The sequence below is a fragment of the Eptatretus burgeri genome, chromosome 1 (assembly GCF_056783735.1).
Source record: "Eptatretus burgeri isolate ZD-2024b chromosome 1, Ebu_testis_v1, whole genome shotgun sequence".
In the NCBI taxonomy this organism is placed as follows: domain Eukaryota; kingdom Metazoa; phylum Chordata; class Myxini; order Myxiniformes; family Myxinidae; genus Eptatretus; species Eptatretus burgeri.
In genome coordinates this window covers 163,589,689-163,614,304 of record NC_140961.1, presented here as the reverse complement: position 1 = coordinate 163,614,304, position 24,616 = coordinate 163,589,689, and the positions used below count along the sequence as shown (strand labels likewise).

General features: G+C 42.3%; 1 protein-coding gene and 1 pseudogene across 12 annotated transcripts in view; one reads left to right on the top strand and one right to left on the bottom strand.

The window, feature by feature from the left end:
* LOC147035910 (spermatid perinuclear RNA-binding protein-like) overlaps positions 1-24,616 on the bottom strand; it is a 227,207-nt gene that overhangs the window by 3,159 nt on the left and 199,432 nt on the right. For 11 of the 12 annotated variants that reach the window (XM_085848072.1, XM_085848037.1, XM_085848108.1 and 8 more), the window contains one exon: positions 22,365-22,638. In XM_085848072.1, the coding sequence (XP_085704198.1) occupies positions 22,396-22,638 (243 nt within the window). In that variant the 3' untranslated portion in view covers positions 22,365-22,395. Of the gene's footprint in view, positions 1-22,346; positions 22,639-24,616 lie in introns of all 12 variants that reach the window. The other variant, XM_085848045.1, reaches the window with a different exon arrangement.
* Positions 9,311-10,413, top strand: LOC147035911 (uncharacterized; annotated as a pseudogene).

The window sequence follows — 24,616 nt, the reverse complement described above, 5'->3', positions numbered from 1 at the left end:
GAATGAAATCCTTACAGAACTTCAATCAGTTTGAAGGGAATTACATAATGAAATGATGAAGTGATTAGAAGATTTATCACACCCTTTGAGTTTGGATAAGACGCTAAATGAGTGGTAAGATATACACTGATGAGCCAAAACATGATGACCACCTGCCTAACATGCTGTTGGTCCTCTGTGTGCTTCCAAAACAGAGCCGACCCGCCGAGGCATGGACTCCACAAGACCCCTGAAGGTGTCCTGTGGTATCTGGCACCAAAACATTAGCAGCAGATCCTTCAAGTCCTGTAAGTTGCGAGGTGGAGCCGCAGTGGATCGGACTTGTTGGTCCAGCACATCACACAGATGCTCAATCGGATTGAGATCTGGAGAATTTGGAGGCCAGGGCAACACCGTGTACACTTCATCATGTTCCTCAAACCATTCCTGAACAATGTGTGCAGTGTGGCAGGGTGCATTATCCTGCTGAAAGAGGCCACTGCCATCAGGGAATAGCATTGCCATGAAGGGGTGTACCTGGTCTGCAACGATGTTTAGGTAGGTGAGACGTGTCAAATGGACGTCCATGGCCGGACCCAGGGTTTCCAAGCAGAACATTGCCCAGAGCATCATACTTCTTCAACCGGCTTGTCATCTTCCCACAGTGCATCCTGGTGCCATCACTTCCCCAGGCACACGTACACGGCCATCCACGTGATCTAAAAGAAAACGGGACTCATCGGACCAGGCGACCTTCTTCCACTGCTCCAAGGTCCAGTTCCAACGCTCGCGTGCCCATTGTAGGCACTTTCGACGGTGGACAGGGGTCATCATGGGCACTCTGACCGGTCTGCGGCTACGCAGCCCCATACGCAGCAGGGTGCGATGCACAGTGGATTGTGACACATTCCTCCCGTGACCACCATTAAAATTTTCTGTGACTTGTGCCACAGTAGACCTTCTGTCGGTTCGGACCAGATGGTATAGCCTTTGTTGCCCTCGCGCATCGATGAGCCTTGGGCACCCAACACCCTGTCGCCGGTTTGTGGTTTGTCCCTCCTCGGACCACTGTCGGTAGGTACTCACCACTGCTGACCGGGAGCACCCCACAAGCCTTGCCATTTCAGAGATGCTCTGACCCAGACATCTGGCTATAACAATTTGGCCCTTGTCAAAGTCGCTCAGGTCTTCACTCCTGCCCATTTCTTCTGCATCCAACACATCAACTCAAGAACTGATTGTTCACTTGCTGCCTAATATATCCCACCCCTTGACAGGTGCCATTGTAACAAGATAATTAATGATTCCTTCACCTGTCAGTGGTCATAATGTTTTGGCTCATCAGTGTATATCACTTTATACACAACCTTTTATAAGCATGAGAGACAACGTGTGTGTGGGGGGAAGGGTGGGCGTGGGATGAGGGGCATGGTGGGTCAAGGGTGGGGGCGCACAAGGGGAGGGGATGATGGGTTATATGGGTGTGGCCTGTGTGGGTGGGGAAGGGTGGGGGTGGGATGAATGGGTGGTGGATCAAGGGTGGGTGTGACTTGGATGGGTGTGGCTTGCATGGGTGTAGCTTGCATGGGTGTAGCTTGCATGGGTGTGACTTGTGTGGGTACGGCTTGTGTGTGTGTGGCTTGTGTGGGTGTGGCTTGTGTGGGTGTGGCTTGTGTGTGTGTGGCTTGTGTGGGTGGAGACAAAGAAGGGGGGGGGGTGGAGTGAATTTTTAAATTAAATAAACGCGTTGTGTGTGGGGAACTAATAAACTAATCATTGTATGATGGATGTTGATGTGGTATGTGGGGTGTGGCTTGCATGGCCATGGTTTGTGTGGGTGGAGTCAAAAATGGGGTGGTCAATTTTTGAATTTATATTTTATTTAAAATTTATAATCTTTGTCTTTTGTAATTCCTGTGAATAAAATGAACCCATCATCTCTTCTCCATTTAAATCATATAATTTGTAAGTCCAAGGAACTGTATCTGTAACATCAACAATTTAAAGAGTTCATTCCTCCATCATTTAGTTTAACCTTTTTTAAAATGCGATTTCCACCGAAATATTCTTACATCACCAATCATAAACTTTGGATTTCTCAGATGAATCTCTTTTTCATATTTTAATTTTGGAAATGTTTCTGATAGCTTGGATTTTGTTGAGGTATGAATCATATTGTTGTACTTATCTACAATGTCCTGATTTAAAGATAACCATTGTTCAGATCGGAGTTGAGTGAATTTTTTTAGCGCATTAAAATTTTTAAAATGCGATTAAAACTCGCAACAACCGCTTTTCCTTCATTAAAAGTGCTGTATAATGGAATACCATTATCTTTAAGAAAATTCAAAACTGTTTTGTTGTAGAACTCTGTGCCCACATCAGTCCACAATTTTTTTCGGTTTTCTCTTGCTTTTATTGAATATCTGTTGGAAGGCTTACATAAGAGTATTATCTGTTTTGTTTTTCAAAGGGACAACCCACGCATATCTACTCCTCAAATCAATAATGGTTAAAGCATACTTGTACCCCTTATTATAATTGAATTCAATCAAGTCAGCGGACCAGATATCGTTACGGGGCCAGGTATCGGCGACGAGCACGACCGCTAGATGGAGCAGCAGAGTCGGCTCCACCGATCACCCAGAATTTAGATCGTACCTTTTCGGAAAACTCCAAAAAGTACGGGTCCCTTATCGGACCGTGAATCGTCAAGAAATCCACCACGTGGTACAGGGTTATTTGCCAATCTTCAAAATACCAAGAAGACCACGTGGCAATCTACCGAGGATTCACACCCTCGACGGCGCCCGTACGGAACAAGCCGCTAGCGTACTCGAACCGTGTGCAACCCGAGTGGATGGTCACCGAGCTTCCGTCGGTCCCAAATGTCCCTTTACAGTGGCAACAGCCTGGCTACTTCTCCAACACACACCATGTTAAACCAATAAAATAAAATAAAAAACCAATGTCACCCGCAGGGTGACCCGTATCTTGCCAAAAGGTGACCACGTGTGACTTCTTTAAGGTCACACTGAGGTGAACAGAGCTGCCATCCACCAGGAGCGACTCCTTGAGGAATATCTGCCTACGAGAGATTCCTATGAGAATTGTTTTACAGAGTAACCATGAAAAATATGCGTTTGCCTCATAACGTCACCAAATGACGTCATAATGTCTCAAGCTTGACATATCTTGAAAGCACTCATCGAGGTGTTCAATTTGAGGTACGACACGATATGGTTCCTAAAACTTGAAAATTTGACCTTGGGGTCAAATACGTTTGACCTCAGGCGCTAACCATGAAGGTCAAGGCCAATCGCCACCAAAAATTAATCAGCTGAGCGCCAGATCATGAACGATATTCCCATGAAGTTTGAGACGATCCGATCAAAATTACTCAAAAAATAAGGGTTTCGTCGACTCCCCTGATTTGTGACAAAGTGACCTTGACCTTTGACCTTGACCTTCAAAATTTTATGCGCTGAAAGGGACCTCTATAGGCCTCCGATATGCGAAGTTACAAAAATTTCCAATGACAACTGTGCTCTGCAGAGATTTATACGTGATTACAGACCAAAAAAAAAAAAAAATGAAGGTCAAGGCCAATCGCCACCAAAAATTAATCAGCAGAGCGCCAGACCATGAACTATATTCCCATGAAGTTTGAAGACGATCCGATCAAAATTACTCAAAAAATAAGGGTTTCGTCGACTCCCCTGATTTGCGCCAAAGTGACCTTGACCTTCGACCTTGACCTTCAAAATTTTGTGCACTGAAAGGGACCTCTATAGGCCTCTGATATGCGAAGTTACAAAAATTTCCGATGATAACTGTGCTCTGCAGAATTTTTTATACGTGATTACAGACAAAAAAAATAAAAATAAAACATAAAAGCTGACTAACATATCTTGCAAAAACTTCGTTTTGGCAAGATAATAAACACAAAACGAACCGATACATTTAACACATGGGTTTATTTATAATGGGGCAGGGGAGCACGTAAGAAGCAGAGTTATCCGACTATAGAGAATGCAAAGCAAATAATGTACAGCAAGGCACTTAACAATGGCTACTTAATGGACTGGTGCCACGCACGCACGCACGCACGCACGCACGCACGCACGCACGCACGCACGCACACACACACACACACACACACACACACACACACACACACACACACACACACACACACACACACACACACACACACACACACCAGAAACGGACCCCAAGTGGTCTTTATTGCGGCCTCCAGCTCGGAGGGAAAGCGAGCTGAAGACCAGATTCTGGTTCTCGGACCTGTCCACCTCGTGTGGTCTTCGAGCTGATTCGAACCGGGCACCAGCGAGAGGCGAGCCAAATCCAGACACCGGCGAGCCGCGATCAGCCTCCCGAGCTCCGGCGGATCCTCACGCACTCCAGAACACGCGCTGGTGAAGACGAGGGGCCGATCCTTCACAATCCGCTCAAGTAGATTCAACCAAACAACCACCAACTCCTTTCTGTACTCTCTGTTCCCTTTTTATACCTCTCGGGCACGGCTCGCTCAGGCGTGGTCTGTTCGCCGTGGGTGGGGCCTGACCTTTCCCCTACTCGGCGCGCCGCCAAGCGAATCGGTGGGTGGGGCATGTCGCATTCCATGACTTGGAGTGCCCAAGCGAGCGCGCGGAGAATGCCGGAGGCAGAGGGTTTTCGTTGGTGTTGTAAAAATAAAAGGAAACCCTGACTATCAAAATAACTTAGCAGCGCATGTACATGTAATCACCCACTAGACACGGGACAAGGGAGCTATCTATCCACATTTACTTATCGATATAACTGAGCTATAGGTCGTGTATGTTGAGTGCCGTAAACTTACAGATTCGTAACAATGTAATCAACTTCTTTGGAATAAACCTTCCTTCTTTGAAACTTTGTGATTGTGATGGTTTATGTAATACATCAGCTAATTGCTCTTCAATCTTAATAACATCATCAGAGCCGATAAGTTTTTTGACTTTCCAAGCCCAAGTCTCAATTTAGCATTGATCATCTTCTTCACGATAAACCTTTCAACTTTTTCTCTCAACACTGGATTTTGGATCAAAGACAAATTAAACAACATTTCTCGATCCGCTTCGTGTTTTTCTTCCAACATTGTGCTATTTCCATGATCAATATCATGTTGTATACACACTTCATCAACTCAGTTTTTAGGTTTAAACCAAGGTTTAGGATTGTTAGGTTTAGGATTGTTCACCTCGTCTAATCTTTTATCCAAGTTTGTTCCTGGACCACAGAAAGAATACCCTGGTAGATGTACACTACCGGTCAAAAGTTTTAGAACACCCCCATTTTTCAAGTTTTTACTGAAATTTAAGCAGTTCAAGTCCAGTGAATAACCTGAAATGGTACAAAGCTAAGCGGTAACCTGCCAGAGGTTAAAAAAAGAAACGTTTATGTTACCAAAAACTGAAAAATAATGAAAATTTCAGAATTGTTAAAAAAGGCCCGTTTCAGGGAACAAGTAATGGGTTTGCAACTGCAGCTGTTCTGTAGCAATGGAAGTAAATTAAGCCATGAAAGTTGATGCAAACAATTTCAACAGGTGTCCCAACTTTTGTTGATTAGTTCCAAACCCTCTCTCTGTATAAAAGCAGTGTTGGAACATAATGTGTTGCTCCACCCTCTCAAGCATTATTTGGACAATATTGCACTGCAGGAAGTAGTATATTGCTCTCATAATGGCAAGAAAAAGACAATTAACAAAGGAAGACAGACAGACCATTATAACCCTTAAAAGTGTAGATCTTTCCTTTCGAGAAATTGCAAAGGAAACCAAGGTGTCAGTGAGTTCAGTTTCCTACATCATCAAAAGGCACTTGAAACTGGAGGAAACTCTGACAGGATGAGGTCTGGCAGACCCAAAGCCACAACACAATCAGAAGACAAGTTTCTGAGTCAACAGCTTGCGTGATAGGCGGCTCACAGGACAGCAGCTTCAAGTACAGCTTTACATTGGTAGAAGTAAGGAAGTGTGAGTTTCAACTGTGAAGAGAAGACTTCGAGCTGCAGGTTTGACAGGTCGAGTGGCAGTAAGAAAGCCATTGCTAAGACAGCAAAATAAGAAAAAGAGGCTTGCCTGGGCCATGAAGCACCGCCAGTAGACTACTGAAAACTGGAAGAAAGTCATATGGACCGATTAATCAAAATTTGAAATCTTCGCTTCATCACGCCAGGGTTTTTGTATGCCGTCGAGTAAGCGAAAGGATGGTTCCTCAGTGTGTGACACCAACTGTCAAACATGGAGGATGAAGCGTGATGATCTGGGGCTCTTTTGCTGGATCCAGAGTCGGCGACTTGCACAGAGTGACTGGCACCCTGAACCAAAAGGGCGACCACAGCATTTTGCAGTGCCATGCAATACCCTCTGGTCTACGCCTCGGTGGCCAGGGGTTCATCGTACAGCAAGATAATGACCAAAAACATACCTCCAGGCGATGTCAGAACTACCTCAGAAGAAAAAACAAGACGGTAGGCTTCAAATCATGGAATGGCCAGCACAGTCTCCAGAGTTAACCCCATCGAGCTGGTTTGGGATGAACTGGTCAGAAGGGTGAAAGCAAAGCAACCTTCAAATGCAACACATTTGTGGGAACTTCTGCAACAGTGTTGGGAAGAACTTTCCAAACAATATTTGATTTCCATTGTAGAAAGAATGCCACGAGTATGTTCGGTTGTTATATCTGCAAACGGTGGCTACTTTGATGAGTCAAAAATTTAGATTAAATTCTGTACAACAAAACGATTCCATGATTTCTTTTTATCTGCAATTGTTTATTTGTTCTGTGCTTTAATTTCAGAGCGCATTGAAACATTAAACTGCTTAAATTTCAGTAAAAAATGGAAAAATGGGGGTGTTCTAAAACTTTTGACCGGTAGTGTAATTCCCCTAGTATTCCAGTTGTTGTAAATTTACTCCCTGAGAAAACTTTTGTATAACTCCCCCACATTTTGGTTTGGAGATGAATTTACTCTTTTTCGAGTCACACACCGAACATATCCCTTTTTGTATCACCCGATTATTTTTACTTTTAACTTTAATTTTTGGTATTGGTTTTCGTTTTACATTTGAGACCAAAACTCATTATTTATGAGAAAAATTCCTGAAGAGTGCAAAAACCTTTTTAGTTTCGAACATGCACATTGGAATCTTGATTTTTAAAAATATAATGCATCCTTGCCTTCACTCTCTCCTCCATTTATTGAAGAAAAAAATGTAAAACTTTAACCAAAGTCAATTACACCAACATCGTCAACAATATAATCTTTTCCTTCTTTCTCTTCTTTATCTCCACTAACTCGTATAAATATTCTCCCTGGAATCGAAGTTAATACTCTTGACCAGTGTTGGGCACAAAAGCGATAATCCGATAACAGATAATTATCGAAGTTAACTTTTTTAATCGGACGATTATCGGAAGTTAACTTCCATTTATCGTTATCGGACCAGTTAACTTCCGATAACTCGATTTTTTTAGTCCGATAATGTCCGTGAATTTTTTGTCAGATAACATTTTTATCGTTTTACTTTTTTTCAGGTTCTTCAGTATCATAGTCAACTTGACAGAATTCAGTTCTTGCTTACGAGTTACCAAGCATTCTTTTCAACTTACAAGACTACAGTCTACAACCATGGAACACCAAGAAGTTTTTGACATTGAGATAGCCTCTGTCTCAGGAACTTCTGAGTCCCAATCTGACTCTCTGTCTGTGGTGGAAACTTCTCAGCCATCTGGCAGCCAGGCCGCCATCAGCCAGGACCAGGAGCCTTTCCAAAACCCCTGGCCCCACCTGGAGCGCTACTTCAAGCTCAGCCGTCAGGATAAGGACAACGAAAAGGTACTCTATTTTGAGTGCCAAAAATGCCGCCCGACCAAGAAAATTGTTAGAGGCCATGTCACCAGCCTTAATAATTTGAAGTCCCACATCAAGAGGACCCACCCATCCGTAGCTATCCAGTTTGAGGAGGAGATCAAGGCTGGCTCTGGCCGTGGCAAGCGCCGCCACTACACCTCCGGCAACAGCAGCGTGCGCAGCTCTGGCTCCGCCACCCCTGAGCTGCCCGCCAAGAAGGTCCGGCAGCCCACCATCGACGAGGCCCTGGGCTCAGCCAGCACTGGCACTGCCGTACACCAGTCCACTGTTGACGACAAGATAGTCCGCCTTTTCATCAACAACATACTCCCACTCCACGTGGTTGAGTCCGAGGAGTTTGTTGACCTGGTGAGGACCCTCAACCCAACAAAGGTCAGCTTGTCCCGCCGCACCCTGGGCAGGCGCATTGATGACAAACAACGGGCAGTCGAGGAGGGCCTCATCAACACATTTGAAGGGCTGACCTACTTGGCGACCACTGCCGACTGTTGGACTGCTCACAATAGGTAATTATCATTTATGTATTTATAAATATTTATTGTACTGACTACTTTAAAAGTTTTAATGTAGTTCGTAAAATAAATAATTATGCAAAAAAGTGAATATTACTGTTTTTTGTTATAAAAATTGGCGTAACTTGAACTTCAGTTTAATTTCAAAATGTTTAAAATAAAACTTAATAATCACTCAATCATTAATCAGCACTAATCACAATTCAATAATGTAGACTGTAGTACATTAATATTTCTTTTTATAATAATTTGCGTAAATGAAGCTTAACTTTCATTTTAAAATGTTTAAAAGAAAACTTAATTATCAGTGTATTAATCGATAATCACTTAATCAGTAATCACTGATTAAGTGATTATTGATTAACACACTGATTATTATGTTTTATTTTAGTTTAATTCATGCAAATTATTATAAAAAGAAACATTAATATTCAATAGTCTGTGTATATCATCGATTCAATAATGTAGATAGTAGAATAGGCAATTTTATGACAAGTTAAAAACTTGTTATCTTTTTAAGAAAATAAATTGTATTCTTATGTCTGTTTCTTTGTTTTAGATCTTTCCTCGGCATGACAGCTCACTGGATTGACCCAACCACTAGGGCCAGGAAGCATGCATGCTGTCCTCACCTGTACCCGTCTGATTGGTCGCCACACTTATGATGTCACAACGGAGGCCATGGTCCAGGTCCACGAGCGCTTCAACATTCAGGATAAGGTAGTCAGGACAACCACCGACAACGGGTCCAACTTCGTGAAGGCTTTCACCCAATATGGTGGCCAGATGGATCTGTTGCCTGACCTCGACGATGTTGCCCAACCGCTGAGGCCGACTCAGACAACGAGGATGACACGGCTGAGGGTGACGACGCCATCAACATTGTAACTCTCGGCGAACTCCTTGATGAGGAACCAGAGCACCCCAGTCTACCAGTCCACATGAGGTGTGCGGCTCACACCTTCAATCTGGTGGCCACGCTGGACTTGAGCAAGGGCCTCCTCAAGCAGACAGGCCCCGCCGTCGCTGCCTTCAACACCCTCAACAAGAAGGCCCATGGCAAGGCTCAGGCACTCTTCAATGCCCAGGGGAGGAGCCCTCAGGTGGGCGACGCCATCGAGGAGGCACTGGGCAGGAGGCTGGTGGTCCCTGGCAAGACAAGGTGGAATGCCTTGTATGACTCGATCGTCGTCCTCAACAACATCGTGGCCACCAAGAAGGCTGAGCTGAACAGGTTTCTTAACCGCATGGAGAAACTCTCAGCCTTCAACGACCAGGAGATAACCTTCCTGAAGGAGTGGGCCAAAGTCATGTCCCATGTGGCTATCGCCCTTGACACCATCCAGGGGGAGAAGAACGCCGACCTTGGAACCCTCCTTCCCACATTGGCCATCACCCTCATGAAGCTCAGGAACATGAGGAACAGCTTCGCCGTCTGCAAGCCACTGGTCGACGTCCTGGTAGCAGCCATCGCCACCCAGTTCAACCACTACCTGAACGACCGGGACTGCCAGCTGGCAGCTGCCTTCCATCCAAAATTCCGGCTCCACTGGCTGCACAGGTTCGACAGAAACCTAACGGTCTCTGTCAAGGCCGCCATGGAGGACGAGGTCGAGAGAGTACTAAGGGTCGTGAGGGACCGGAACGGCGACAACACCACCAGCTCCGACGAAAGCAGCATGCATGACGACCTCTTCGCTGGGTGGACGGCCGCTGGCTCACGTACCAGTTTCAAGCAGAAAGCCAAGAAACTTGTCGACACCTGGCTGGACATTGATGGGAAGGAGGGCATGGTCGACTCTGACTTCATGGGGGAGGAGATCCTCACCAACCTCTTCTTGAAGTACAACACCCCAATTCCGTCCTCTGCCGCAGTGGAACGGCTATTCTCTCTCGGCAAGGACATCCTGAGGCCCAAGAGGTCAAGACTGTCAGCTGGGCCTAACTTTGAGAAGTTGGTCTTCCTCAAGGGCAACCAGCACATAGTGTCATAGTCTCTAAAAAGATGCATAATGCTTATTTTATTCCTGGGTTAGCATAAATAAGCCTTTTCTATGGGTTTTGAAGCTTTTTCCTTGTTTTTTTGAATTTCTGTTAAAAAAAGTAGTTATCGGTATCGGATTATCGTTAACTTCCGATAACTTTGTATTATAATTACCGGATTATCGTTATCGGACTTAAAAATTGGGGTTATCGGATTATCATTTTCGAAGTTAACTTTTTGGTTATCGGTGCCCAACACTGCTCTTGACCCATATATTTTTGATCGACTTGTTAATTCTTTGTTTTCCTCCTCAGTGCGTTGAGATCGATATATTTTCTGTAATCCCTCCAATCTTGTTTTTATCTCACAGGTTTATGTATTTTTATATTTTTTCATTCTCTCTCTTTTCGCCCTCTCCCTCTCTCTTTTCTCCTTTGCCTCCTTCTCTCTCTCTTCTCCCTTGCCTCCTTCTCTCTCTTCTCCCTCTCCTTCTCTCTTGCCTCATTTTCTTCAACTCCCTCCTCATCCCTTACCACCCTTGAACTACTTTCACCCCAAAGAATATCATACATATATTCATCTGGATTTCTTGATATTCCTGTATCTAAAATAATTTATGTTAATCCATCTCGCATATACACAACCACATTATCAATTTTTAATTTCTTCCAATATTTGGCAAGTTCTAGAGTTGATGTTGTATTCTTTCCAAATTCTTCAAACCACTCGTCAATGCTCATTTATTTATGAGCAACATATAATCCATTACCCCTTTTCATTAATTTTACACCTGCTTGTGCGATAGAAGAAAGCATATCTCCAACTAACAATCTTGCTTTTTCAGGGAGGCTTTCAAGTTTTTCAGCAAAATCTACAATTACACCACTTCCACTGATTTGTTTCTCCAACTCTTTGTTATGTCTTTCCAACTCTTTTTGAGCCTGTATTTGAGCCTTCCTTTCGTTGGCAGTTTTCACCGCTGCTGAAATACCACCCATCAATGCTCCAGCCACACTTAAACCAGCAAATAAAGGAATTAGAAATGGAGAAATCCTCCACTCATCTCTCTTATTGAATATTTCTTCAACATTGGTTTTGACATTTTAATTTTAAGTGAGCCAGTATCGTTCAAGATTTTCACCTGTTCTCTTGTGAGCAAAACATCAATTCTTACTGCTCCTTTCTCTGAAATGTATTTACATTAATCGTACAAGGCTTTTGATTTTGAATAAAAGATGATAGTTTATGAAGATTGAATTGATTAGCATATACCCCAGTTGGCACTTTACTAGTCATTTATTTATCAAAAAATTATGTGAGACTAATCATAACACCATTGCATGTATTAATCTGTAATTCTGTTTCTTCCAAAAGCAAACAATATGTATCAACTTCTTCACTCTCTCCACTTTCAATGTATCGGGAAGTAGCCACTCTATTTGACTTTATAGTTTCCTTTTGAGTGCTCAGCTCAATCGCGTAGATTGTATGTCGGCATATAAATGCAACCATATCCAAAATAGGTTCTTTATTTCCATTGTTTTCACACACCGTTTGGTCAGGCTTGTATGCTTCAGCATAATCATTTTTTCCCAATCAATTTCCAATCTATCTCATGGATAAAATGTTCCATCCAGAGAAACTCAAAGTTGTTTCACCTTTGCATTATCAATCAACGCATCATTCTTATCAGTAGCAGGATCTCCATCTGGTTTCTTAAAAATGAGCAGTATGTATCGTCACTAACCAACATATCCATATAGTTTTGTCATAACTATTCTACAACTTTTGAGATATCATGATATATATATATATATATATATATATATATATATATATATATATATATATATATATATATATATATATATATATATATATACATATATTTTAAGAGAGAAAGGCCTTTTTTGTTCCACTTTTGGGAGGTCAAATCAAATCATATCCTCCTGAAAATTGGCAGCTATTTAACTGACTATCGGGAAGGTGGCTAGATGCACTTTTCGTAATTAACTAACTATTATCTATTGTGAATTTTGGGGGTGAAAATGGGCAGGACACACCCAATGCTCTTAATAAGTAAGTAAAACCGTTACCACTTTCATTGAATAAGAAAGTAAAGGCCCGGTCACACCTTGACGTTTTAGCCAACGTAAGCCGATTTTTGAATTTTTTTTCTAAAACGCTGGCACACGTTGAATACGTTATGGGTAAGTTTTGATAACATTGAGAGCACGCTGAAAAACACTGCCATACGTCGTTGTACGCTGGCTTTAAACGTTGTACTTTTTGGTTGTTCTCAAATTTTTTTCATGCTTGAAATTTCATGACGTATGCCGGCGTATGACTCACACGTTCCGCTACGCTGGCCACAAGTTGTATGCACGGTCTGCGATCGTTGACAGACGTCAACACATGCTACTTGTAAGTTAATCATAAGTTGAGACACGCCGAGGTAATGTTTAGTGGACCCGCAACTTATTTCTAACCTATGAATAACGTGTTGTTGGCACGTTACGCGATCGTTGCCACACATCGACAGACGTTACTTTTAAGTTACTCATAGGCTGAAAGACGTCGGTATAATGGATCGTCCTTGCGTCAGCGTCCACGGCCACGGCCAGGACACTTATTTGCAGCATTCTTCAAACTTTTCTTCGGCATGACGAGGATGTTCACACTTCGATGTCTAGCTTGGCTATGATTCCAATTGTCCATCGGCAGTGTCTATTTAAAATAGTCGAGTTTGAGCGTTTTAACACGTTCAGAAGAAACGCTTCAAATTTCAAAACCCCAGCGTCAAAAAACAAAGGCGAGTGACAGCAATTTAAATCGTTCATTGTAAACAATGAAAATAGCTGAGTGGTTCCGTTTAAAAGTCGTTGAGTGTAAAAAAAATCCAATTGTTGAGCGCAAGCGTCTACTTTCAATAGTGGGGTTTGAGCGATTTAGCACGTTCAATAGAAACGATTAAAATTTCCGAGCGCCAGCGTCAAAAAACAAAGGCGAGTGACAGCAATTTAAATCGTTCATTGTAAACAATGAAAATAGCTGAGTGGTACCGTTTAAAAGTCGTTGAGTGTAAAAAAAATCCAATTGTTGAGCGCAAGCGTCTACTTTCAATCGTGGAGATGCAGCCATTTAAATCGTTGAGTGGCAGCCTATGAATAGCAAACCCTAATATAAGTCACCGGCAAAGATAAACTGCCGCACGATATGGATAAGTTAGGCTATCGTTGGGCATAGTTTGTGAACGCCAGCTTCACGATAATTATTCATTGGTATATCGTATCTATAAGTAATCAAAGCACTCTATGCACATTATTAGTTCATTGTGCATTTGTCCAACCCATTATGAATAGACCTAAATCGTAAAAACAAGCTATAGCTCATTGTTGAAAAAGCCCCATAAAAAATTAGCCACGAAGAACTTCGAACAATGGTGAAAAGATGTCTCCTACCCGTGGACACGCGGACGCAAGGACGATCCATTATAACCCACACCCTCCCCCTCACACTCACCTACTACTGCCAACATGAACAAATTACTACTAATACTAATACTGATACTGATACTGTTACTGCTGACATGGACATCGACTCAAAAAGGACTGGAAAACACTGTTGGGTTCCCCTTTTATGAGCAGCATTTTTATATACCAATTCCCAAAACTGCTGGGAACACGTCTTTATATGGCAGTTGTAAGTTAGAAACACGTTAATTTATTTTTTTTGTCGACCGGAAGACGTCATTGGAATACGTCTACATACGTCGATGTGTGTTGGGACTACGTAAAGAATTGGTTCAAAGCACGTTAAACATAAGTTAGAAATAAGTTTCGCGTAAAAAAGACATTACCGCGACGTGTTTCGACTTATGAGTAGCTTATAAGTAGCGTTTGTGGACGTGTGTAAGCGTCCACATATCGTGTGTAAAACTTATCCCCATCACATGCGGAACGTGTGTCATACGCCGAGTACGTCCAAAAATTTTGAACATGTTTAAAATTTCTTGACGTACTCTACTTACTACGACGTATGATAGCGTACTTTAGGGTTCTACTCACGTATACCAAACTTACTCATACCGTATTTTACGTGCCCCAACGTTTTAGACACATTTTTCTTAGGTCGGCATACGCTGGCAAGATCGCCAAGGTGTGACCGCGATGTTGTCACTTCCATTTCTACGGCAGTTATGATTCGAATCGTTGTGCGTCAGCCTTTTAATAGGCTACGTCATGACATCGTCGGCGATGCGTGCAACGCGCTATGCCTAAGTTAGACTATCGTTGGGCATCGGTTGTGTAGGCCGACAACAGGTTGAGCATTCGTTGGTATAAGTTATCTATAACACAACGAAACGTTCTGTGTCCGTTACCAATGCGTTATACATAAGACCAAGTCGCTATGAATACGTCCGAATCTTTAAAAAAAAACATCAAAAGTTCAACGTAAACCAGCGTTTTACATACATTTTAATACGTTGCCATGGCTGGCTAAAACGTCAAGGTGTGACCGGGCCTTAAAATCGCCCACCACGTTCATTGAAAATTGTGATTATTGATGGAAAATGTTTATTTTATTGATGGAATGAGTAATGAGGTATCCTCGCATTCATTCAGGTGAGTATTTTTTTTTTATCCTTTCCTGACTTGCACTTCATAACCATCCCCTACACACCTTTATTTGTAGACAACAGAAGAAAAAAGCCAAAACTAAAAAGCCAAAACTAAAAAAAGATTGCGATCCAGCTTGCCTTCCTTTAAGCCTTATCCTTAAAGCCAGCAAGCTACTGTTCAACAGAGCAAAACATTTAAACAGTGAAACAAAGATGGAGATTTGCATAACATTTGAACAGTGCAAAAAAGATGCAGGTTAGGTTTGCTCTTGATTTGAACAGTCAACAGTACAAAAAGACACAGTGTTGTGTTCGGTAGTTTTGCAGCTTTGTATTTGAAAAGTAGAATGAAATATGCAGGTGGTTTGCTTACCAGAATAATTTTCTGATCGAATCACTCTCAGCCTGTAATCAACTTCAAATTGTCTAATTGACTCAAATTATACTACCATCCTGAAATTGTCAAGCTAAGATTTTTTTTCTTTATCCACTGACTCATAACTCAGTCATCAGTCACTACTGAGAAAAAACTGTACAGCTACCCACCCTGTTTGGTGGAGTCTTCCTGCTCCAAATAAAGTAAAATAAAAGTAAAGCTATTCGCTCTCCTTTTTTGCTGACCATCAAGTGAGATTGTACCTGAAAATCAGTTTGTGAGCTTGCAAGATCTCACTACATTCTGGTAAGTCACTTTTATGTACTTGGAAACCCCACTTCAGTACTTGGAAGACCCACTGCAGTACTTTGCAATCCCACTGCAGCACTTGAAAATTCAACTGCAGCACTTAGCAATTCAATTGCAACACTTGGTACTCCTGTTGCAGTACTTGGAATTCCCACTGCAATATGTTGTTGGAAATTCCACTGCATTACTTGGAAATTCCACTGCAGCACTGGGAAACTCCACTGCAGCACTGGTAATTCTCCATCATTCAGGCCATACACGTGCATGAAAAGGCCATGCACCCAAAATAATCTGGGGGGGGGGGGCTATATATTCCAAGAACTAAAATTTGTTGATTGAAACGCACATTACTAATCACTTTTATATGTTTCCAGGTGGTAACATGCCGAGAACACCGAAACGAAGAAGAATTTACCAGCGATTACCAAAGTCCGTGCACAAAGGAACGCAAGACGACAGCTGCAGTTGCCAGCGGTCCTACGAAGGAACGCAAGATAACAGCTGCAGTTGCCAGCGGTCCCACGAGCCTACACGAATGATGAAAATGTGTTCTTCCTTGAAACAAATATTGGAGAAATGGAAATAGCATGTAACTACTGTGAGGCAAAAAACATTCGCTGGTGAGCCAGCAGGATTTTGCATTGCAAGTGGAAAAATCCATTTGGATTTATTCCCAACACCACCTCAATATCTGCTGTCACTGCTCAATGGAACAAATAATGATTCCAACCATTTCCTTCAGAATGTACGTCTTTATAATGGCGCATTTCAAATGACGAGCTTTGGCTGCACTAGACAACAGATTCATGGATGGGATCCCAATTTTACTGTCCAAGGTCAAGTGTGTCACAAAATTGGAAGTCTCCATCCGCAAGACAATACGCCTCGACAGTTTCTGCAAATTTATTTCATTGACAGCAGACGAGCCGAACATGAAGCACGTTTGGCCATCGCTACTGGTATGAAACCACACATCGTAACGAAGCTCACAGAGTTATTGCATGAGAACAACAAATACATCAGAAACCTGAAAACAGCAGTTGAAAGCATGAACCAAGACGGAGGAGAAGACCTTAGAGTTGTCATCCACGAAAACAAGCAGCCGGCCACACAACATCCTCGCCGTTACAACGCACCATCCGGTGATGAATTAGGCATACTAATGCCGAACGAACCAACTGCGACCAGAGATATTGTGTTACACCAGCGTGATGGAGCATTACAGCCTATATCAGAATTACACCGTGCGTATGACACTCTGCAGTACCCAATCCTGTTTCCTTATGGCACAGACGGATGGAGCGTATATTTGCAGTCAGCCGCTGCACGCAAAATAACGCAAATGCAGTTTTACGCATACCATATCATATGTCGACAGACTAATCATTTGTTACTGTGCCGCAGACTGTTCCAGCAATTTTTAGTTGACATGTAATGGAAGACAGAAACAGAACGATTGCATTTTCACAGACGGGAACAGAAATCTCTAAGAGCGGACAGCTACCAAAACTTCAGAGACGCTATATTTAATAATGACAGTGATTCACGGAATGTGGGGCAAAGGATCGTGTTACCATCTCCATTCACGGGCGGTTCACATTATATGCACTAGCGCACCCAAGATGCCATCGCATACGTGCGGAAGTATGGCAGACCAGATCTGTTGATAAATTTACTACTACTAATCTGAAATGGTCAGAAATTACAGAAAATCTTCCACCGAAACAAACAGCATTAGACCGGCCAGATATCTTCTGTCGTGTTTTTCATTTGAAATTGAAGAAACTGATGGATCTGTTGAAGAATGGAGCTTTTGGTGACTTGCTGGCATGGCTGTATTCTATCGAATTCCAGAAAAGAGGGCTCCCTCATGTGCACATACTGCTCTGGCTGTCCCCAGTAAGCAAAATCAGACCCGACGATATTGATCAAGTCATATCTGCGGAAAAACCATGTAAGGATTCGGAACTTCAATTGCACGAACTGGTGAAATGCAACATGATCCATGGACCATGCGGCCCTTTCAACAGAAGCAGTCCATGTATGAAGGACGGATCCTGCTCAAAAATGTTCCCGAAGGATTTTATGGAAGCGACGGAACAAGGGCAAGAGAGCTATCCCAAGTACAGCAGGCGCACCCAGAGGACGGAGGGAATGCAATCGCAATTACCAAGATTGTAAATGGACAGCGTATTGAGCACGTTATAGACAATCGGTGGGTTGTACTTCACAACCCTTGGCTTTTAAAACAAATGAAGTGCCGCACGAATGAAGTGCCATACGGAAGTGACCAAGCGATCTTCACTATTGAAGGTGGACAAAATAATGATGAAAAACAACAATATCAAGAAGCCAGGTTTGTGGGTGCCATGGAAGCTGCTCACCGAATCTTGGGTTTCCCGATGCATGAACACGATCCACCAGTGATGCAGCTGGCTATCCAACTGGAGAATGGCCAGCGAGTGCACTTTGACAATAGCCATGCTGATGCCCGCGCCAGAGCGGGACCAGCAAAGACAACTCTGACAGAATTCTTCACCATTTGCCGTACGGATGAGTTCACGAAAACACTCACTTATCACGAAGTTCCAGAGTATTACATGTGGGATTCTTGCAACAAAAAGTCGAATCGACGCAAGAGGGGAACTCCAGAACCACAATTCCCTGGTGTATTCAGAAGCCCTGCTATCGGTAGAGTTTACACAGTCAATCCAAAATAATCAGAGTGCTATTTTTTACACATGCTGCTTCACCAGGAACATGGTCCTACATCGTTCGAAGATCTCAGGAGTCATGAAGGTGTAATCCTATCAACTTTTCGAGAGGCATGTCTGGCGAAGGGACTTGCAGAGGATGACAAACCATCTACATAATGCCTTGCGAGAGGCAACTATTGGACAGAGCCTGCAAAGTCTTCGGAAATTATTCATTGTCCTGTTGATTTTTTTGTGAAATGTACAATCTTTGCCTGATCGAAATAGAAGACCACATCCTCGCACAAGGAGGTCAAACTCTGGATCACCACAACCTTCCCGTCATTGACCATACAACGGCCACAAACCACGCACAGGAGTACGTTCGGTTTGTGAATTTTGACGTATGTGAACAAAACCAGTACATCAACAACCACGAGCATCAGCTGACGGCAAATCAGAGAGAAATATATGCACTATTTCTCGACAAAGTAAACACACAGCGCTGCGGTATCACCTTTGTTGACGTTCCTGGAGGGACAGGTAAAACGTTCCTCTTGAATTTAATTCTCGCAAAGATCAGAACGAATGGCCATATGAGCCTTTCCACAGTAATGGGTAACCATTGTGTTACATACATAGTCCACATTAAGTGTGTCCAGTTTATCTTGCAAATGAGGGGAAATAAAAGACTGACCCCTCCACTACTGAAATCCAACAGTAAGAAGAGAATCTAACCCAGCACAATTTATTGATGGGGTTTTCTGTCTTCATTAACAGAAATGTAACAAATGTTACATTGACATTCAAGTTGTTGGCATTACCACAGTAGTTTTTTTTTCTAATCAACTGAATATTAATTTTAGGTTGTGGTCAAGAAATGCTATTCTTCTATATATATATATAGCGTAGGCTCTCGTATATAGCATAGGCTCTCGTAGTGATGATTATTAAACGACCTCTGACTGACTCAAAGCCTTCTGTAACAAATGTGACTTTGGACCGCAATCGGAAAGCCAGATTTTTGTACAGGTTTTACGGCGTTATGGACTTACCACTTATGTTATCTTTTGTTACACATTTGTCATTTATGTTAAGTTATGTTATCACAAAAATAACAAGACTGTATTTTCAAAGGTTGTGCAGCTTGAGCATTTTGTTTCTTTCAGGACGAATTGACCGATAGCATAACGTTTGCTACTCTGTTTTCAATCCTCCAGCATTCACATTAAAGTATATTTTTTGACAAATTCCGGGTGTGGGATATCATAAGTAAAGTCTTTTTACACATATAATCAAAACCAGTCAATCAAAAATGTATGTGTTCATATAAAACTCTTGGTAAATCTATTTAGTTTTTAATATAACACTTAAGACAAAGATTTATTCCCATCACAGTGAATAAAATTTTATCTGCACGCTTTAATTTTAGGACAATAGCGGTTTTGCTATAAATACTATATATATCTACATTTATATACACCTAAAAGCATGTTAGTGGTATTCTATGGATACTTTAGGAATTCTGTGACAGCTCCTCAAGATAAGACCCTGAAATGTAGTACATTACTGTGGAACAGCCCATATCGCTATTGCTACAGCATCGAGTGGTATAGCCACAACTTTACTAACAGGGGGACGTCCTCTACATTCCAACATCAAAGGACCCCTAAATGCTCACAAACAAGATACACCAACCTGCTCTATGAAAAAAGGGACAGCAATTGCTAGAGTGATGAACGAAGCCAAAGCCAAAGCAACACACAGGGCCGTGTATGAAGCGATCGATAGGACCCCACAGGATATTTGTGAAAATTCAAAACCATTTGGTGGCATCCCGGTAATGTTCTGTGGAGACTTCCGCCAAATACTACCCATTGTGAAGCAAGGAACACGTGCAAACATAGTCGATGCGACGCTGAAGCGATCGCCATTATGGCGCAACGTTACAACGTACAGACTGCACGGCAACATACAAGCACAGCTTACAAACGACCCCACCGCTGCTAATTACGCCGACCTCCTCATGAACATTGGAGACGGTAACTACCCTGTTGAAAATAAACCAGACACCATCACTTTACCAGAAGGGATCCACCAGCACAAAACTCCATCCAAATTAATCGAGAAAATCTATATCGGATTTACAGGACGTGCTTCAAACGACAACTGGTTGTTAGAACGAGCGATACTCGCACCTCTAAATGAAACAGTGGATGCTGTCAACTCTACCGTCATTGACCGCTTCCCAGGAGAAGTCAAGATATATAATGCAATCAACACCACACTACTCCGGAGGAAGCGGTGCACTTTCCCGTTGAATTTCTGAATTCCATTGAAATATCAGGGATACCACCACACAAACTTAAGCTGAAAGTGGGCTGCCCAGTTATTGTTCCACATTCATTGGATCCATCAAATATCATGAATGGCACCCGCTGTACAGTCTACCGAATGAGTCCAAATGTGAATGAAGTAATCCTGATTAATGAACCGGCAGCAGGAAAACATGCATTAATTCCAAGGATACTACTTATACCATCCGACAGTGACCTGCCATTCCAGTTCCATAGATTAAAATTTCCCTTACGACCTTGCTTTGCCATGACAATAAACAAAGCACAGGGGCAGACGTTGAGTATAATCGGACGAGATCTGCGTTCGCCTGTTTTCTCACCCGGAATGTTGTATGTTGCGGCATCAAGAGTTGGATCAAAATCAAAGCTGCACGTCCATGCCCCAGACAAGAAAACGAGGAACATTGTTTTTAAAAATGTGCTGCAGTAGACGACCGAAGAGACCCGTTCGTAACAAAATTGACTCCACAGAAGCTGTGAGTAACCGACATATGCTTTCATTTATGAATTACCCATCGAAGAAGGGTACTTTGCTAGTGTATATATGAATATATATATATATATATATATATATATATATCTATATATATATAGTTTTTGACCCTATCTCAATTTGAGAAATGAAGTCTATGTTGGCCTTTTGAAGTTAAAAATAATTGGTGGTTGAATTTATTGACCTGATCTGCAAATCCTCTTGAAATTTCAAGTAAATCAGATGGAAATTGAGAATTTTAGAAATTTGGCTGATGTTGACCTTTTGGCTGATGTTGACCATTTGGCCTATGTTGACCTCCAAAATAGTTAATGGTTGAATTCAGTGACCTCAAATGGAAATCCTCTTCAAATTTCAAGTCAATCAGATGAAAATTGTGGATTTTATAAATTTGGCCTATTTTGACCTTTTGGCCGATGTCCTTAAACGCAGTTGGTGGTTGAATTTGGTGACTTGAGTTGCAAATCCTCTAAATTTGAAGTCAATTGGATGAAAATTGAGGATTTTATAAAATTGAAATAGTTGTTCACCTTTGGCCTGTGATGACGTATTGACCTCAAAAATAAATAGGATTCTGTCAGACCACCAACTCCACCATTTGGTGAAGTTTCGTGAAGATTGGTTTAAAATTGTGACCTGCGGGTGATTAAAGGTGAGTGGACAAACAAAAATGGAAGGGATCAACATACTTGTCAAAAAAAGTTGTTTTTTTTGCCAAGTAACAGACAGAGGCAGGTTTGAAAACATTACCTCCTTCCACCTTCGGTGTCAGCGAGAACAATAGCACAAACAAAACAACACTGACAATAATTAACCTGCATTTCTCATGAGATCAGGTAAAATTATTATGGGACAATGATAATTGTAAGGGCCAGTGCACAACAAAAATAATTCTACTAAAAGAGTAAACATCTCTATTTAGATTATTGTCTGAAAATAATCATATTCTGGGTTTAAAATGTCTCTTGAAGTGGTTCTGCATTCGTAGTGCCATGATAAATGCAAGTTGAAGATGAGGCCGATATGACATTTACAATTTATGGAAATGGAAAAACCTTCAGTGGTGTTGGACTTAGTATGAATGAACCCTGACTCTTGCCTCAGCCCCACATCCAACCTTGGCCCTGCATCCATCCTTGGCCCTGCGTTCAACCTCGGCCCAGCGTCCAACCTCGGCCCAGCGTCCAACCTCGGCCCAGCGTCCAGTTTCGGCCCAGCGTCCAGCCTCGGCCCCGTGTCCAGTCTCGACCCCGTGTCCAGCCTCGGCCCTGTGTCCAGCCTCGGCCCTGTGTCCAGCCTCGGCCCCGTGTCCAGCCTTGGCCCCGTGTCCAGCCTCGGCCACGTGTCCAGCCTCGGCCACGTTCAGAAGGTACACTCCACACATGATTGCCCTGTGTACAAAACACAACACTTCATCAGACTCCTTTACAAAGAGTTCAAGGCAACGACTACGAGCCCTTATTTCAAAATAAGCGAGTAATTATTTCCTCAAACATCCTTCCTTTGGCACAGTAATTAAAATCAGGCCACACGTTTATTTGCAATTGGACACAAGACAACTCTGTGGCTGGATTAACATAAATCCTAAAGGCAGTATGGCATATGTATTGTCATGTGTGTGGACCTTAACAGACTTGTCTGCTGGGATGAAACAGCAATCTGCTTAGTTGTTTTTAAATAAAGTGCACAAATGGTAATGTGGCCTCATTTGGGTGAAGAAGACAGAGAAGGCAGGCTCACAAACTCGTAACATTAACTTTTAACGACAGATCAATCAAATATTGCAGACCCTTGCTAGGGCTTGTTGTGTGTGGTTTTATCGTACATATTTTTCGTATGTACTCGCATTCTAATTACACAATTTTTATTGAGGTACTTGGATGAAAAAAAGATATTAAAGTGCAAAATTGTGGTTGACCTTGGCACATTATGTGCAGGCAAACAAACAAATAAGGAAGAAGTCATGCAGAGCATGCCACTTACACAATCCCTAAAACAAATTTGACCTTAAAAAAAACATTGGTGGTTGAATTCAATGAGCAAATATGCAAGCCCTCTCCAAATTTCAAGTCAATTTGATGAAAAATGACAAGTTTAGAAATTTTGCCGATGCTGACCTTTTGGGCCTATGTGGACTGAAAAAAATACTTGTTTTTGTGACCTGATCACTGAATTCAGTGACCTGAAATAGAAATCCTCCACAAATTTCAAGTTAATCAAATGAAAATTGAGGAATTTAGAAATCTCATTGAAGTTGTTGACCTTTTAGTCTCAAGAACAAGAGGATTCTTGATTCTGACAAATTCTAACATGTGGTGAAGTTTTGTGAAGATCGGTTTAAAATTGTGACCTGTAGGTGGTTAACAGAGAGACAGAACAAGATGCACTTCCTGCCGAGCACGATACTTGCAAAATCCCCCCACCCAATCGCCCACCCCCCCCCAAAAAAAATTCATGGATACATCAAATTGTCCATTTCATGAAGATTAAAATTGATGATTTCAATTAAAGCTCAGGTCATTTAGATTAAAATTGACGATTTTTCAGATGAAATTTGATGATTTTATTAGTTTTTAGTTTGACCTTGAGTTGACACAGATATATCTATATATACATATACAGAAGACGAGGCGCAAGTCATCACCATCGGGACGAGAAAAAAGTGACGACTTAGAAATGTGACGACTTACGCGTATGCGAACATTCATGATGACTGTGGGGTGAAGGATGAAGTCGCGCGTGGCCTGGACACGTATGTGTGAGAGCCGGCTATTGTACCAAAAGGAAAACATAATCCTCGGGGCATAGATGGGGGTTCATTGGTGAGTTGGAAAGTGATCAAGCGAAGATGGAATTCATGAATCAGTTTATCAAAAGTAAAGATAATGAACAACTCTGTAAGACAACTTGTATACCATCGGTGATGGTATGGTGACAAATTACATGACACACAGTCATCGTGGTGATGATTACCTCTCAATGCCTATGTGTAAGTGAGTGCGGTAATGTACAAAACAAGCCAATATAAAACCATGATCGGACTTCAACACTAAGCTCGATCGATCCTTTACTCCTTCGTGAAGTAATCCGTTATGTTTGACTCCCTCAAACTCTTGGGCATCTGGTGCATGAGAAAGGACTCAAACCGGTCATTGTATTCCATGAAGTTGTCTGGGCAATCCTCCACCGAAAGACAGTATCGGCCGGATAATTGGCCGAATCGGCCGAGTCGGTCGAAACCGAATATTTGGCTGAGCCGACATTTGCCGAAACGAGATGATGAGCGCGTCATCAACATCTTCAAAGGACACACATTTCACGCGTTTCACACTTACCACCGGCCCCGCGATCTTCTCCACTTGTCCAAAT